The sequence below is a fragment of the Mus musculus genome, chromosome 4, assembly GCF_000001635.26.
Source record: "Mus musculus strain C57BL/6J chromosome 4, GRCm38.p6 C57BL/6J".
NCBI lineage: Eukaryota > Metazoa > Chordata > Mammalia > Rodentia > Muridae > Mus > Mus musculus.
In genome coordinates, this window is record NC_000070.6 from 99,258,069 (window position 1) to 99,271,996 (window position 13,928).

The 13,928-nt window shown below is 41.6% G+C and overlaps 1 protein-coding gene across 14 annotated transcripts in view; it reads left to right on the forward strand.

Annotated features, from left to right (window-relative positions):
- Atg4c (autophagy related 4C, cysteine peptidase) overlaps positions 1–13,928 on the forward strand; it is a 108,100-nt gene that overhangs the window by 68,910 nt on the left and 25,262 nt on the right. For 6 of the 14 annotated variants that reach the window (XM_006503072.4, XM_006503073.4, XM_006503071.4 and 3 more), the window contains one exon: positions 329–1,721. The exons of 6 other annotated variants lie outside the window; for them this stretch is intronic. In XM_006503072.4, coding sequence (XP_006503135.1) covers positions 329–496 — 168 coding nt within the window. In that variant the 3' untranslated portion in view covers positions 497–1,721. Of the gene's footprint in view, positions 1–328; positions 1,722–13,928 lie in introns of those variants that run through there. 2 more of the 14 variants (NM_175029.3, NM_001145967.1) reach the window with 1 other exon arrangement.

A 13,928-nucleotide genomic window follows, 5' to 3' on the forward strand; every position in this document is an offset into this window, starting at 1 on the left:
CCCAGCACTTCACCGCCATTTTGTCACGTTCTAGTTACTTGCAAAAGGAAGATAAATATGAGTTAGTTCTTGAGCATAGCTACAGAATAACAGGACTGGAAGACTGTGGGGTGAAGAGGAGTGATAACCCAGCTTGTATGTTTATGGGTAGACTGTATGGGGCCAATCAACTTTAAGCCTTTAGGCAGGGCTGTTAAAACAGCAGCATAGGATGAGCACAAGAGAGAAAGGAACAGAACAAGGTCAGAGCTAAAGGCTTAGCTGTGTCACTTGGCCCTACTATGCACACTTGCACCTGGTGAATGATTTATTGTGCTGTCTCTTGCAGATGTTGAAAATTTCCTCTAAGGAGAAATATCCACTATTTACTTTTGTAAATGGCCATTCCAAAGACTTTGATTTTACATCTACCGCAGCCAGTGAAGAAGACCTTTTCTCAGAAGATGAAAGGAAGAATTTCAAAAGATTTAGCACAGAAGAGTTTGTCCTCCTTTAAAGGGGAAGACATTTGTGACATTTGTGCTTCTGAGAGGCGCTCGAACACAGCAGAGTCAAGGAGCGCAACAGTGAGCTGGAGACTCTAACGGAGCGCGTTCCTCTAACAGCACACATTTGAAAACACCTAGACTATAAAGGTATTTTTCTGAATACCTTTTCTAAATGACTTGATGGCTCTTGCTTTCCAGTGATAAATAACAAGCGATTCTGGTTGCATTCCTGTTTCCCAAAGATGTGCTAATGGAACACTACATCAACTGCAAGCCTTTCGGTCCCCAGCATTTTCTCCCTGAGCCCATTGGTCCCCTGAAGGCTTTATGATACATGTTTCCTCAAAGAGTCAGATCACCAAGTTACTTTTAAAAGCCTCCCTTTGTATTAATGACAGGAGACTGGATCTTCAGAGCTACCCAACCTCCTGCTCTTAATGTAACCAGAGGACTTTCGGGTTTGAGTAACTGGATAGTGAAATGGACACATATAATTATGTAAGCAGGATTTTAAGGCAATACTTACCCATATGATTTTATAGCAGCTACTCTTTATGCATTTTGCGGAGTCTTCTATGAGGAATGAATACAAAACACTTGTTTCCCTCCCCCTCCCTCCCTCCCTTCCTCCTTCCTTTCTTTCTTTCTTTCTTTCTTTCTTTCTTTCTTTCTTTCTTTCTTTCTTTCTTTCCTTCCTTCCTTCCTTCCTTCCTTCCTTCCTTCCTTCCTTCCTTCCTTCCTTCCTTCCTTCTTTTCCTTCTTTATTTCCTTTCTTCTTCCTGTCAGGACTGGGTCTGGGGGTTGAACCCAGGGCCTTGTATATGATAGGTATGTGTTCTACCTCTGAGCTGTCCTAAAGTATTGATTTTCTCTACATATTTAAAAGTTAAATTTTCAGTAGTATCTATATTTATTTTAATTAGGTAAAGGAAATTACAGACTTATTGTAGCTTTTGTTTTCAATCTTAAAAGTGAAATTTTATGGAAATCCAATGTATTACTTAATTTTTAACTCAAATGATGAATACAAGGAATATATGGATGCTTTCTGCTTTTACTGTTTGTGTAAAATGGTGTCATGACATTTAGGAGCTGAGACATGTACAGGTTAAATCTGCCTTAAGTGTGCTGTGAGTTTACTTAAAGACAAACTTGTGATATAAGAGTGTAAGAGCTATTACCAAGCCAGGATTATAAAACAAATACTTTAATTAAAAACATGAAAACATAAGACACTTTTGTTTTGGTTTTAATGTCAGGATCATTTTAATTCATTGAAAAAGTTGTTATCTTGGATGAATTCTATTTATTTCTGACGAATGGAAATGATGCCATTGCCCAGGAAGCAGGGGTTTACCTATTTTAGCAAGCTCTTGTGTTTCAGTGTTAGATGAAGTCCGTATCCTGTGTAGACATTGACCTCCTTTACCCAGAACCCCTTTGTTCACAGATGCAATTGGAGCCACAACAGAGGCTTCAGTAAACCTGAGGAGTGAAAGCAGGTTTGACATTTCCCATGGAGGATAGTTTATTGAATCCAGGCAGTCTAAAATCTAAATTTTCCCTTTGCCCCTATAAATCTGAACAAATTAAGTTCAATACTAATTTTCCTAGAATGTCAAAGCAGCTGAGGAACGAGAAGCCACGAGTCTGCTGGGTTTCATGTGCCCCACTCCCCTGAGACAGGCCACTGCCCCCAGCAGCCACAGGAGGACATAGACCCAGACCTTCATGTGCATCAGCACTGGCTGTGAGTGTTCCTGTGTAAGAACCCGAATACAAGCTTGTTACAGTTGAAGCTCATCGCTTTCCCAGCCTTTAAAAAGATAATATTAAAGTGGAATATTGGAGTGAGACAAAAATTCTACCTGGGGAATGGTAAGGAAAGAGGAGGTAGCACACTGTTGATATTAAATTCTGTTTTAAAATGCTCTTTCAGGATATTGTGCAGTCAAAACAAATACATCTTACAACACAGTCATCTACCTGATGGGGAATAAATGTGTAGAATCAGAAACTTTGAGATAACGATGTGCATCTGAAATGTATTGAGTGGTGTGTAGGCGTGAATGACTGTGCGGGTGGGAAGTAAGAGTGGTAGGTTAATCTTGGTGATTTACTGATTTGCCCTGCTCTCAGGACCAGCTGAAGCTAGGTTACTCCTTCACCAGGGGAGCAGCTACTGAACCGTAGGGTCAGGACAGACCTGTGTCAGGGTCAGGGTCAGGGTCAGGCCTGTGCATCCCGGCCTCACACTTGGCATTGAACACAGACTTAATGTTCTGTAAGCAGGGAGGGTGTGCTCTCTTCCAAGGAAGATTCTAAGATTCTAAGTTAGTGTCCTGAGCGGAGAGAGTCTCCCATTAAAGATACTAGATCTTACCAGACACATTTCAGAAAGGACTTCGTATAAATTTTGATAGGATGCTTAACAAAAGTTTCCTTTGTTTTCTTTATAAGGGTTGATTGAATTTTTTTCTTTTGGCCAGAATTTAACCACCAGAAGGCAGTTTTGAAAGTTACCCTTTGCGGAGTGAATGAGTGAATAAGTAAATGAAAAGATCCTTTACAGTGTATTTCCAAAAAATTTTCCCAAGGGATTATTTTTCCTGGTATTACATTAAACCAACCCCATTAAATCTGTATTAGTGAGGAGGTAATCTCAGAAGATTAAAACTCAGATCACTTTGGAGTCTGTTAACCTTGGAATTTGCCACTATTTGTGGCAAACACAACCTCATATGCTAATTCTGACACTAGAGTGGTTGATGTTAAAACAGAAAGCAACAAAATGACTCACCTGTGTAATCCATTCCATTTTGGGTCAGAACCCTACTGTTTTAGTGATCTCTAGCTAACCTCTATTGTACCGTGCCAGGAAGCACGTTATTCCAGTCCAAACTTAGGGTTGCAAGTTTCCCCTTCTCCCTCAGAGAAGTCTCACTGCTGTGGTTTATTACAGATCACCGTCAGTAGGTTGTATTTGACATAGAGGTGTTTTCATGTGGAAGCACTAAAAGAAAAAAAAAAAAAACTATAAAGGATTTTCCAAAACCAGGAAATGAGGCAGAGCAGATAGCGAAGAAACAGCTTGTGAAACTAGAATCACTAGATGTGCTGTTATTAAAGCAGGCATGGGATGAAGCAGAAACTACATTTCAAGAACTGAGAGGATACAACCTAGACGGGAGACTTCATGGCAGCAGGGGCGGGAGCTGGCTCAGGGCAAGAGTGCTTGCTGTATAGTCCCCAGTACCTGAGTTTGCATTCCCAAATCCCACGTGAAAGACTGCCTCCCTCCCCCATAACAGAGAATACAGGAGAAGAGCAGTTTCGTGGAAAGATAAGGGGTCCTTGTTTTCCATAGAATGAAAGCAGATCTCTTCCCCCAAAGCCGTGTTGGGTAGCTGCAGAGGCAATCGGTTTAGAGAACCCCTGCTCCCCGGCTTGAGCTTACACAGGGCCTGCTTTTCACTTGGCAGTGCTCAGACCAGTTTGCTTGCACTAGAATAGGGCAAACGGACGCAGGGAAATTAGGGCTGAGTGGAAAACCTGCTGCTGAGAGCAATTAGAACAGGGGTTCAGTGGGGAGCCACAACACATGAGCACTTACATTGTTTACTATATTTAATAGATATACCAAGAGAAAACACACCCACCCCTCGATGCCTAAATATGTTGCTTTTATCTCTGCATGTCGTGTTCACTGAATCATGGAAGCATGTCCAGTTGGTTGAGTTGGATTTTTACTTGATTAATCTGTTTATTCTTGGTGAAGGGGCCACCTCGTGCTCAGCCTCTCATGGCTTTATTTATTTATGTGGCAGTCTTATTTTCACCTCTGGCTTGCATGGTGTTCATTCCTGTGACCTGTGACCTGTGACTGCTTTCTAGCCACAATCCTTTTGACTGGTAGCCCTATGGCGACACTCCTATTTTTGCAATAAAATTTGTTCCTATAAGGACTTGAGACAGTTGAATCTGAAAGACCTGAATAATAGATGTTTTAAAATAATAGTTTAAGAAGATTTAAAATATTATAAAAGGGAATTTAAAATATTTAAAAATATTTGAAGCTCAAATTATTTTTAATCATATAGGCTTGACATGATCTTGATACAGCTGTAACTCATCCTCTTCTTATTCTTTTGCACAGTAGAATATATACTTGTCCGCTTTAAAGTGGATACACATTCGCCTGAGCATTTCACAGAGGCTGATAATTTCTATCTGGACATTAATTAGATTTATGAGATCTGCATTTCTTACCAGTAGTTTTATCACTCCTATTTTTCTGTCTTCATGACATAGTTACAAAATAACTAGTAATAAAATCCCAAAATTGTGTAGTCTGTTATTTAAGGTAGTTACAGGGGTGGAGATGGTGTGGGGGTGGGGGTGTGCGCACAACTGGATTATATATCTAACGTGCATCTAAGTCCCAGATAAGGGTATTTATTGTAGTCATTTGAGTTAGCAATTTATTGCTATAACAAAATACCTAGCCCAATCAACTTAAAAAGTAGAAAGACCTATTTTAGCTCATAGTTTGGGAAGACTCTGTTCATAGTCAGTTGCTCTTATTGCTTTTCCGCCCTGTTAAGGTAAACATATCAGGGGAGGAGTGCATGGCGGGGGCAAAGAGAAGGGAGGAGGGTCAGGTTGTAATATCCTCTTCAAAGGTAATTTCTCCACTGGACCCCACCTCCTAAAGATTGCTGTACCTACCAGTAGTGGCTGGGACTAAGCCTTAACACTTGGCCTATGGGGCCACTTACCCAACCAGTGTGTCATCCCAGTGATGGAGATGCCATCTCATGACTCACAGGAGGTTTTCTTTCTTAAACAACAGCACCCCGCCCCCACCCCCATTAGAAAGGTTCTCACTGTGTTGCCTGGCTGACCTGGAACTGGCTGTGTGGAGCACGTTGGCCTGGAAAGCTTACAGATCTGCCTGCCTCTGCCTTCTAAGTACTGGGACTAAAGGTGTGGGCACTATACCTGGTTTAAACCACAGCTTTGTTGTGTTTGTGTATTGACACTCATTGTTTTTAAATGTACAGTTCTATGGGTTTAAAGTTTTTGTTAGATTTATTTGTGTGTGTACGTGTGTACGTGTTTGTGTGTGCTTGCATGTATGTGTGTAAGCCTGTGTGTGATTACATGAGTCCTATTGTACATGCCTGGGTATCAGAGGACAACTTATAGGAGTCAGTTTGTTTCTTCCATCCTGTGAGTACTAGAGATTACACTCGGGTAGTCTGCCTTGGTGGCCGGCCACTGAGCCATGGCCACTGAGCCATCTCGCCGGCCACCTGGTTTTGTTTTGTTTGTTTTGTTTTTTCAGTGTCGTCACATAGCTGTAACGATGAGCCCTGTGGCAGGCCAGCTCGGGTTCATTATCCCGAGAAGGAGCTCTGTGCCTGCTTTTACTTGGTTCTCAGTCCTGGCCTCTCACCCCCAGCCTGACAGCCGCTGATTTACTTTATATGAATTTAGCTCTTCTGGGTATTTCTTCTGATTTCTTCATTTAGAACCACTTTTTTTTTCTTTTACATGCTCGTGAACTTCATTCCCTTTGTGATTGGATAATATTCCCATAGATTGATAAATCACATTTTGCTTATTCACAAATTGATTGACATTTGTATTATTTATACTTTCTGGCCTCTATGAATACAGTGTGGCAGCCAGCCATGTCCACGATTTTATGTGGGTGTATATTTTGATTCTCCTGGGCCTATGCTTAGCAGCTGAAATTGCTAATAATGCGGGGAAATTTGTGTTTAACTCTTTGAAGAACTACCAAAATGTTTTCCGGGGTAGGTACAGCAGTGTTTGAGGTAGGATCCTTCTAGTTCCCCTTACTTTACCCTCCTGGATTTTTCCAGTTAGTAACAGTGTTGAGCATCTTGCCACGTGCTTTTCAATTCTCATATGCCACAGAGGAAATTCAGGTTGATTGCTCATTTCAAAGTTCGGTCATTTGTCATTGTATTACTGAGAGGAAAGGGTTCCTTGCAAGTCCTGGGTCTAAGTTATTTACCAGTTGTATGTTTGCTGGGCTTTTCCTCTCAATCTGTGGGTTGTCTTATTTTTGTGATAAAGGTCTGTCCATGGTCAGTTGGCCTCATTGCTTTGGGTCCTGTTGCGAAGGACCAAATGGAGGGAGAGCACAGAAGAAAGAACAGGAAATAGTTCCACTTTGAGTCCAAGTCCAGTTTCTCTGAGTTCTGTCTAACCCTCGGTCTGTGCTGTTGGGGGCATAGTTGAGAAGCCATTTCTTAATCTGTGATTAAAAAAAAAAGAGTGGTTTTATAATTTTATTTCTTCCATTGTATTCCTTTTGGGCTGATTTTTGTGTGTGCTATGAAGTAGACATCTGGATGGATCCTTGTGCCTCTGGCTGTGGAGGTGTGTGAGCACCATTGTTGAAAGGATTCCTCCTTTATCCTGCTGAACCATGTTTGCATTGGTACTGAAACTCAGTTGACCGTGAGTGTAAGGATTTGGTTCTGGACCTTCAGTTGGATGCCAGGAGTAGGGCTTAGGTGGGGGTGCCTGGAAGAAGACACAGAAGGAAGAGCACTGTGAAGGAAGAACGGGATGGGAATCAGAAGTGAGGTTTAGTCTCCACCCTTTATCCATGAAAATGTAAAGCTGGAAGATTCTCCAAGCCCTTCTGTATGGTCTTCCCTATGTTTTATCTAGGTCTAAGACTGCAGATTCTGTAGACTTGCTTAATGTATGTATGCAGGACCACGAAAGAACAGGTCACTAAATGCTTTTCATTCTTAATGCGATAAACGTCTGAATGGTCCCCCGGGATCTCTGAACTCAGATGGAAAAGCTTACGTCTATATTTCCATTAACATGCCATTTAAACATAGAGTTTATTTTATTTTTATTCTGTGAATTTCTTCCTAATGTCAGAAGCAAAGTACAGTGTTATCAGCCATAACTATAGCCTTGTCATGGATGGGAGTCCAATGTTTTCATATGATAGTTAATGCAGGGGTCTTGAAATGATTACAGATCTTTGATGAAGAAGCAGATATTTCTACTATATATCACACTTTAAAAGTACGGAGTAACTTTGCTTTAAGCATACATTTATTTTCATTTGAACTTAAATGTTTTCTGGGGCATCCTGTAGGGTTTTACCACACTTGCAAAGGCGTAAGTGTAAGGACCTTTTGAGAGGTGGAAGCCGTTGGAAGTGTCAGGAAGAGCAGAACTGAGGCTGGCATGCAGAGCTGGGGGTGTGGTGGGTGGCCGGGTGGGTGCCATGAGCTCTACAGGAAAAGGCACAGAGTGATGGCGAAGCTGGTGTCTGGAAACGGATATGGAGGCTGTGCTCACCAGAGGAGCTTGAATGCTAGGAGGATGCTGCTGGATACGCTTGGGAAGTACTTAGTATCCTCAGACAAAGGAAAAGTCGGTATGAGCCTGGAGAGAGAGAGTGTGAAGGACTGCAGCCAGGGTGCACGATTTGCTGTGCACCACGTGTTATGAAACACATGCCCACTTCGTTCTTCGCAACCCCCCTGGGGCACAGATCTGTAAATCATCTCCACTTTTATAGATGAGAAAAAAAAAATTGAGCATCATCAAACCCTCCTGATTCCCTCACTGAGTCTAGGTGTCCCCACACCAGATTGAGTTAGACGTTCCAAAGGACGGAGGGGAGATCTAGAGAGAGTGGTACATGGGTGGTGGAAGAGGACTGGGCCAGATGGGGTGACAAGAGCATGGTGGAGGAGAACCGTCTTGGGGCTAACCTTGGGAGGAATCCTGGATTAAAGGCCAGGCAGCGTGGGTAGGAGGCTGGGATGGACGGAGGCATGAGGAGCTCTTGAGAGAGTTGTTTCTCTCTAGGGGGCACTGAGAATCTAGTGTCTGTTTTGGGAAAGTGAGTTGCACACTCAGGGGGAGGTTTATATTACCTATTTCTTTCTCTCTCCCCTTTTCCATGGCTCATCTTGTCCACCCGAGGTAAGGACCTGATCCTAGCAGCCTTATAAGGAACCATTTGTGCTTTCTCATCTGTGTCTGGCTCTCGGACCCCAATTTTCCAGACACTGTGAACGGGAAAGACCTTTTGTTACTGTACAAAGTGAGGAAACACCCGGTGTCACAAAACAGACCCAGGGCTTTGCAAAATATAGCAAGTTCATGTCTGCTAATATGTTAAGCCATTTGGCCTTCCTAGTCTAAGTAACAATTTGTTGTTTTCATGCTAATACAAATTCTTGTATTAATAGGAGCATGGCCCTGGGTTTCTTCATCCGCCTGGGAAAAAAATTACTTGTTTGATGGTAAACAAAGAACAGAAGAACCAATTCACTGTCCTCGTTTAAAAAAAGATGCTATGAAGCAATAGCGGAGTCATTTTAATTGTGGCTCTCTAACACTTGCAATGAGTAAGATCGCTTGTGTTCTGTTTTTAGGAAATGAAGTACTGAAAGTACATAGTACATTAGAAATGCAAAACATGACCACATGTTCTCGGGATTTTGTCAGTGTTACATGAAAGAGCACTTGTGTTGGGATGCCTAGCTCTGAGGGTATTCTCTGTTTCAGCCTGTATTTACAGAGATGTATGAATATTTGATTAATGAGTCATATTCTCTGGAGAAATTTAATAACTGTGTTGCGGTACAAAGCCAGGCCCTTAGCTGTTAACACAGATGCCGATAGTGTCATCAACACTGAGGCCCCTTCTGAGTCGAACATGTTCTGGGGGGTGAATTCCTCGCTTTAAAGAAAAGAATCTTTGAGAAGCATTCTGTTATCTGTTTTGAACTTTGTTCAATTCACAGGCTAAGGTTTGTAAAGATTTTTCCAGTGAATACAAGCAGTGCTAGGAAAACTTCGAAATGATGTTTGTATTTTAATGATGGCTTTCCCCAGAAATTAGTTGTAAAAATCACTAGTAAATATTAAAAAAATTATCTTTGGGATTATCTATTAGAGTTCAGTTAATTTTTTTGTCTTCATCTTTAAAAAAAATATCCACAAGATATGGAATATGCGGAGACACAGGTCTGGCTTAGGTATGGAGATTTGGTGTCTATATGAACGCCACATCATTAAGATAACGGAATGATTGTGGGGGCGGTAATTGATGGGTAATTCATCCTTTCTCCATCCTTTGCTCTCTCTGCCCCTCCCCCCCCTTTGTTTTGTTTTAAATGGCTGTGGAGAAATCAATTGTAACTTTTAAAGTTTGGTAGGTGTTTCAGTGTGTTACCTCAGTTTAACTGCTCAAGTAACAGAGAGAAATGTCGAAAAAAGATAAATTCAGTGTGGGAGCTTTTGCTGGAAGCTGTAACCTCGGGTTAGAATTATCCATGCTATGCAGAATTTCCTGCGACACCTCTCCTTAGGGCCACGATGCATTATGGCAGACGTGTAATGAAGCCGCTATAAAGTCTCTGGTAATTAAGGGGGATTTGACAGTAATTGCAACAGTGAATCAACTTAATTATTACCTGCTTCAAAGAGAGCTAACCTGATGTTATAATCTAACCTTTTCTACTTTTAAAATGGGAGATTAAACAAGTATATGTAGCATTTAAGAATTAAATGTGTTGAAATAGAGTTGTATTAATATACTTCTAATATACATTTTAATGCCTGTATACATATCACGTTCTGAAGAACTAGCATTTGGCTCTCTGTGATGTATTACAATTATTTGATATGCTCTGAAAATGGAGCCAAACTCACATCTCTTATTCAAATCTGCTTCTTCCCAAACTACAGACAGACCTTGATGGCGCTGGTGATCCTGCTCACCACAAAACCAAGGATACATTAAGGAACTGAAGCTGCTATAATTGTTTGCATCTTGGTAGAGTGTCTTTTAGAATTTCAAAAACAAAATCAAAACAAACAAACAAAAAATCCAACCAACCAACCAACCAACCAAACAAACAAAACCAAAAAACCTCATGAAAGCCACAAGCTCACCAAAGATTTAGAACTATCTGGAAGATCTTAGGTCACTCAGTCCATCTAACCTCAGAACAAGAGCAAGACACTCAAGTTTCAGCCAGATTAGGCTAATGAATGCTAATGCTAATTCATTAAAATGGCCTCTGTGTACGTCTTATCTTGCTGCTTACAGAAGTCCGAATGGGAAAAGATGACAAAGTCAGTTCGGCTCCGATGTGGTCCTGCCATGTGAGTGTTCTTAGCTACCTACTGAGAAAATGTCCTCTATACCAGTTTCCTGTGTGGTTCAGCCTCCTCTCCACAGGTTTTCTCAATGCTTCCCCCCATCCACCAAACCCTATTATCTTGATCATCTTACTTATATCTTCATTGTCGTTAACTCTGCTAGTAGCCATGGAGACTACGGTGATAGCAGTTAACATTATATCCAGTAGTCTTGTTTTGGAGCATGGGTGCTTTTGTTTGGTTTTGTGTCACTGTCTGAAGAGACCAACAGAGCTGGCTCGCTTGGCTGGTGATGACTTGCTAGACACAAGTTAGAGCTGGAATAGGATCACCTTAACTGGATGTCCACAACACCGCAGGTGTCATCATTTGGAAGTGAACCCAAGGTAAGTCTTCAGTGTGGGCTGCAGTGCTTTGCCAGCCCGGGTTACCGGCCTTTGATCATAGATCTTCTGGTGTGTTCCAAAATCAGGTTGGATTCCTTGGAGAAAGCATTAGACAATGTGTTATAAACTTCATTTTGTTTTCTGATAATGCTGGGTGCCGCTGACTACGCTTTTTCTTAATGTGAGAGGTGAATGTGTGTCATAATGGCATATATGGTAAATAACAGAATAATGAGTGAAGAGCTTTAGTCATGTGAATTCTGAGTGTCTTTTGTTTTGCTGTTTGTTTGTTTGTTTTTGCCCAGCTTCCAAAACTACCTTCTTTCCAAGTCTCTTGTCCCATGTGGGACATGGGTGTCTTAGTTCATGCTCATGAGATTTAACTTGCTGTCAGCCCCTGGGTAGGGGTAGGTACACTCCCCTTCCCCCGGCCCCCGTTTGGGTGACTTATTGCCTGTTAGTAGTAAGCAGAGGAGTAAAAAGATACAGAGCTCAAACCAAGCGATTTCTGGGAGATGGACAGTATAACACTTTTACATAGCGTAGAGACATAGGCTAGAATAAGAATCTTTAAACATCATGTCTGCACTTGAGGAAAAAAATGAATCAAACAGACAGGGTTCCTGTTCTGCTAAAGCTCACATCTTAATTATTTAATTGTATAGTTAATTGCATGATTGCATAATCTGTTCTGTTCTTGCTATTCTGGGCCCTGTACTGAGTCTTTAACCCAGGCACTTTGCGTACACTTCGTCATGTTACGCTCTCCATGCTTTCCAAGGAAGAACATGGAGGCTTAGGTTAAGAAGATTGCCCAAGATACCTGGCCGGTGAATAACACATGCAGGATTCAGTCCCACATTTGGTGACTCTACTCGTGGCTGAAACTACCAAACTTGAGTTTTCTGGAATCAGTGAGCCACATTGTTCCTTTCCTAGATACAAGTGAATGTTTCAGCATTCTGCTGAGACACCCTGACGTTTGGAGTCACTTCTAGACATAACGTGGGAACAAGTGGGTTTGTAGCCGGCACCTTTTCTCAGTTCCTCTCGGGGCTTTCCCATGAGCAAAGTGTGGACTAACTTGCCATGAACTCTTGGAGACCTCACGGGAAAGACAAATGGTCATAGTTCTTGGAGACTCTTGTACCACAGTGGAGTGAAAAGGGCCATGATTATGCTTTCTTGCAGGAAGTGTCTCACACAGTCATCTTGGTTTTTGAATATTAGATTATTAGAGCTAAAATATTAGATTAAGGATATATTCATTTCTGCCTTTGGGCAATAGGGAAAGAATTTTGGATTAGTACCAAGGTGATTGCAATAAGGGATTAATTAAGGCAGCCTGAAACACAATGGCATGCCTTTGAGAGGTGGCAGAGCTTTAAAGGACTTTTAAAAATTATTCAACCCAATCAGTCCCCAATGGTAAAGTTATTCTTGTTGAAGTTATGCACCTGTTTATGACAGGGCTGCTCTGTTGGTCTAATTTGCCCATGTAGCTCACAGAAAAGTTATTTTAATGAATGTAGTTTCTGGGGCTGGAGCAATGGCCCAGCAGTTAAGAACACTTGCTGTTCTTGCAGAGGACACAGGTTTGGTTCCCTCACCTACATGGTGGCTCACAACCATCTGTAACTCTACTTCCAGGGAATCCGATGCCATCCCCTAGCATCAGGCATGCCACTGGTACATGCATATGTGTAAGTAAGACAATATAAATAAAACAATAAATCTCTTCAAAAGGGTTTAGTTTTCCTCTTTTCCTTCCCTCCAGCATCATGCACCATACACTGACTGGGCTTCTCACCACACCTTCTCACACAAGTTTCAGAATCAAGCGATTCCTGGCCCAATGAGCGTAAGCAAACCTGTCCTATTCCTTAATGGATTCCTATGAAAACTGGTAATGAAATCAGATACAAGTTCCTGTGAAGATACAAGTGCCTGTGAAGACACTGGGGAGAACGAAGTTGGGTCTTAAGGATTCACTCGATGGCAAGTCTGAAGGTTTATAAGTTACTCATGGTCATTGATCAATCCTACCAGATGGAGTTCAACAGTTTTAACCTGGACACTTGGTCATGTTTAAATTGGGTGTGTAGTTTGCCCAGTAATTAAATGAAGAGCCTTTCAAAACAACAGCAAGAAGAACAATTTAGCTTTTGTTTGGCACTTTTAATATTACCAGCACAAATAGCCACCCATTTGCTGGCATCTTAAAGAAAGGCTTAAATAAACTGGGGCATTGGTTGATTTTCAAGCCCATACTCCTCAGAGAGGATGGTACTGTTTCAGAAACTGCTTTTCTTTGGTATCCAGTTGGAGCATTGATGTAGAGTTGGGGAGTTGATACTGCTTTGAGAATAGTGAGCCAATAGAAGAGAGAATTAACCTAAGCATCTTTTCAAAAACATTCTTGCCCTCCTCCCGGCCGGTTTATGTCTTGACTTCCATTTCTTGTTGGGTTCCTATTTCAAGAGGCATAGGGGTGTGGGTGTCAGTTCCAGCTACCATGCTTTCAAAAGGATGAGGAATTTGAGAAAGAATGGAAGTTTCCGTTATTGATTGTAGTGAAACAATCCTCTAAACTTACTGTCTCCTCTCTCTATATATCATCTCCCTCTTCCTCCTCCACCTCTCTAATATCCATGTAACAGTGTTAGGTCATCTGTATTTTTGGAATAAGTCAAAATGAAGTATAACAGATTGCATAATTTCTGAACACATTAATTATTCCCTGCAAACATCAGAGGCATTGTGTGAGGAATGTAAACGTCTGTGCCTCTCCAGCTCTGTGCGTTCTTACAAATGCACTCCATTAACCGTAGAAGTTGCTCCTCTTCATGATTCTGTGGGCTGGGTGGAC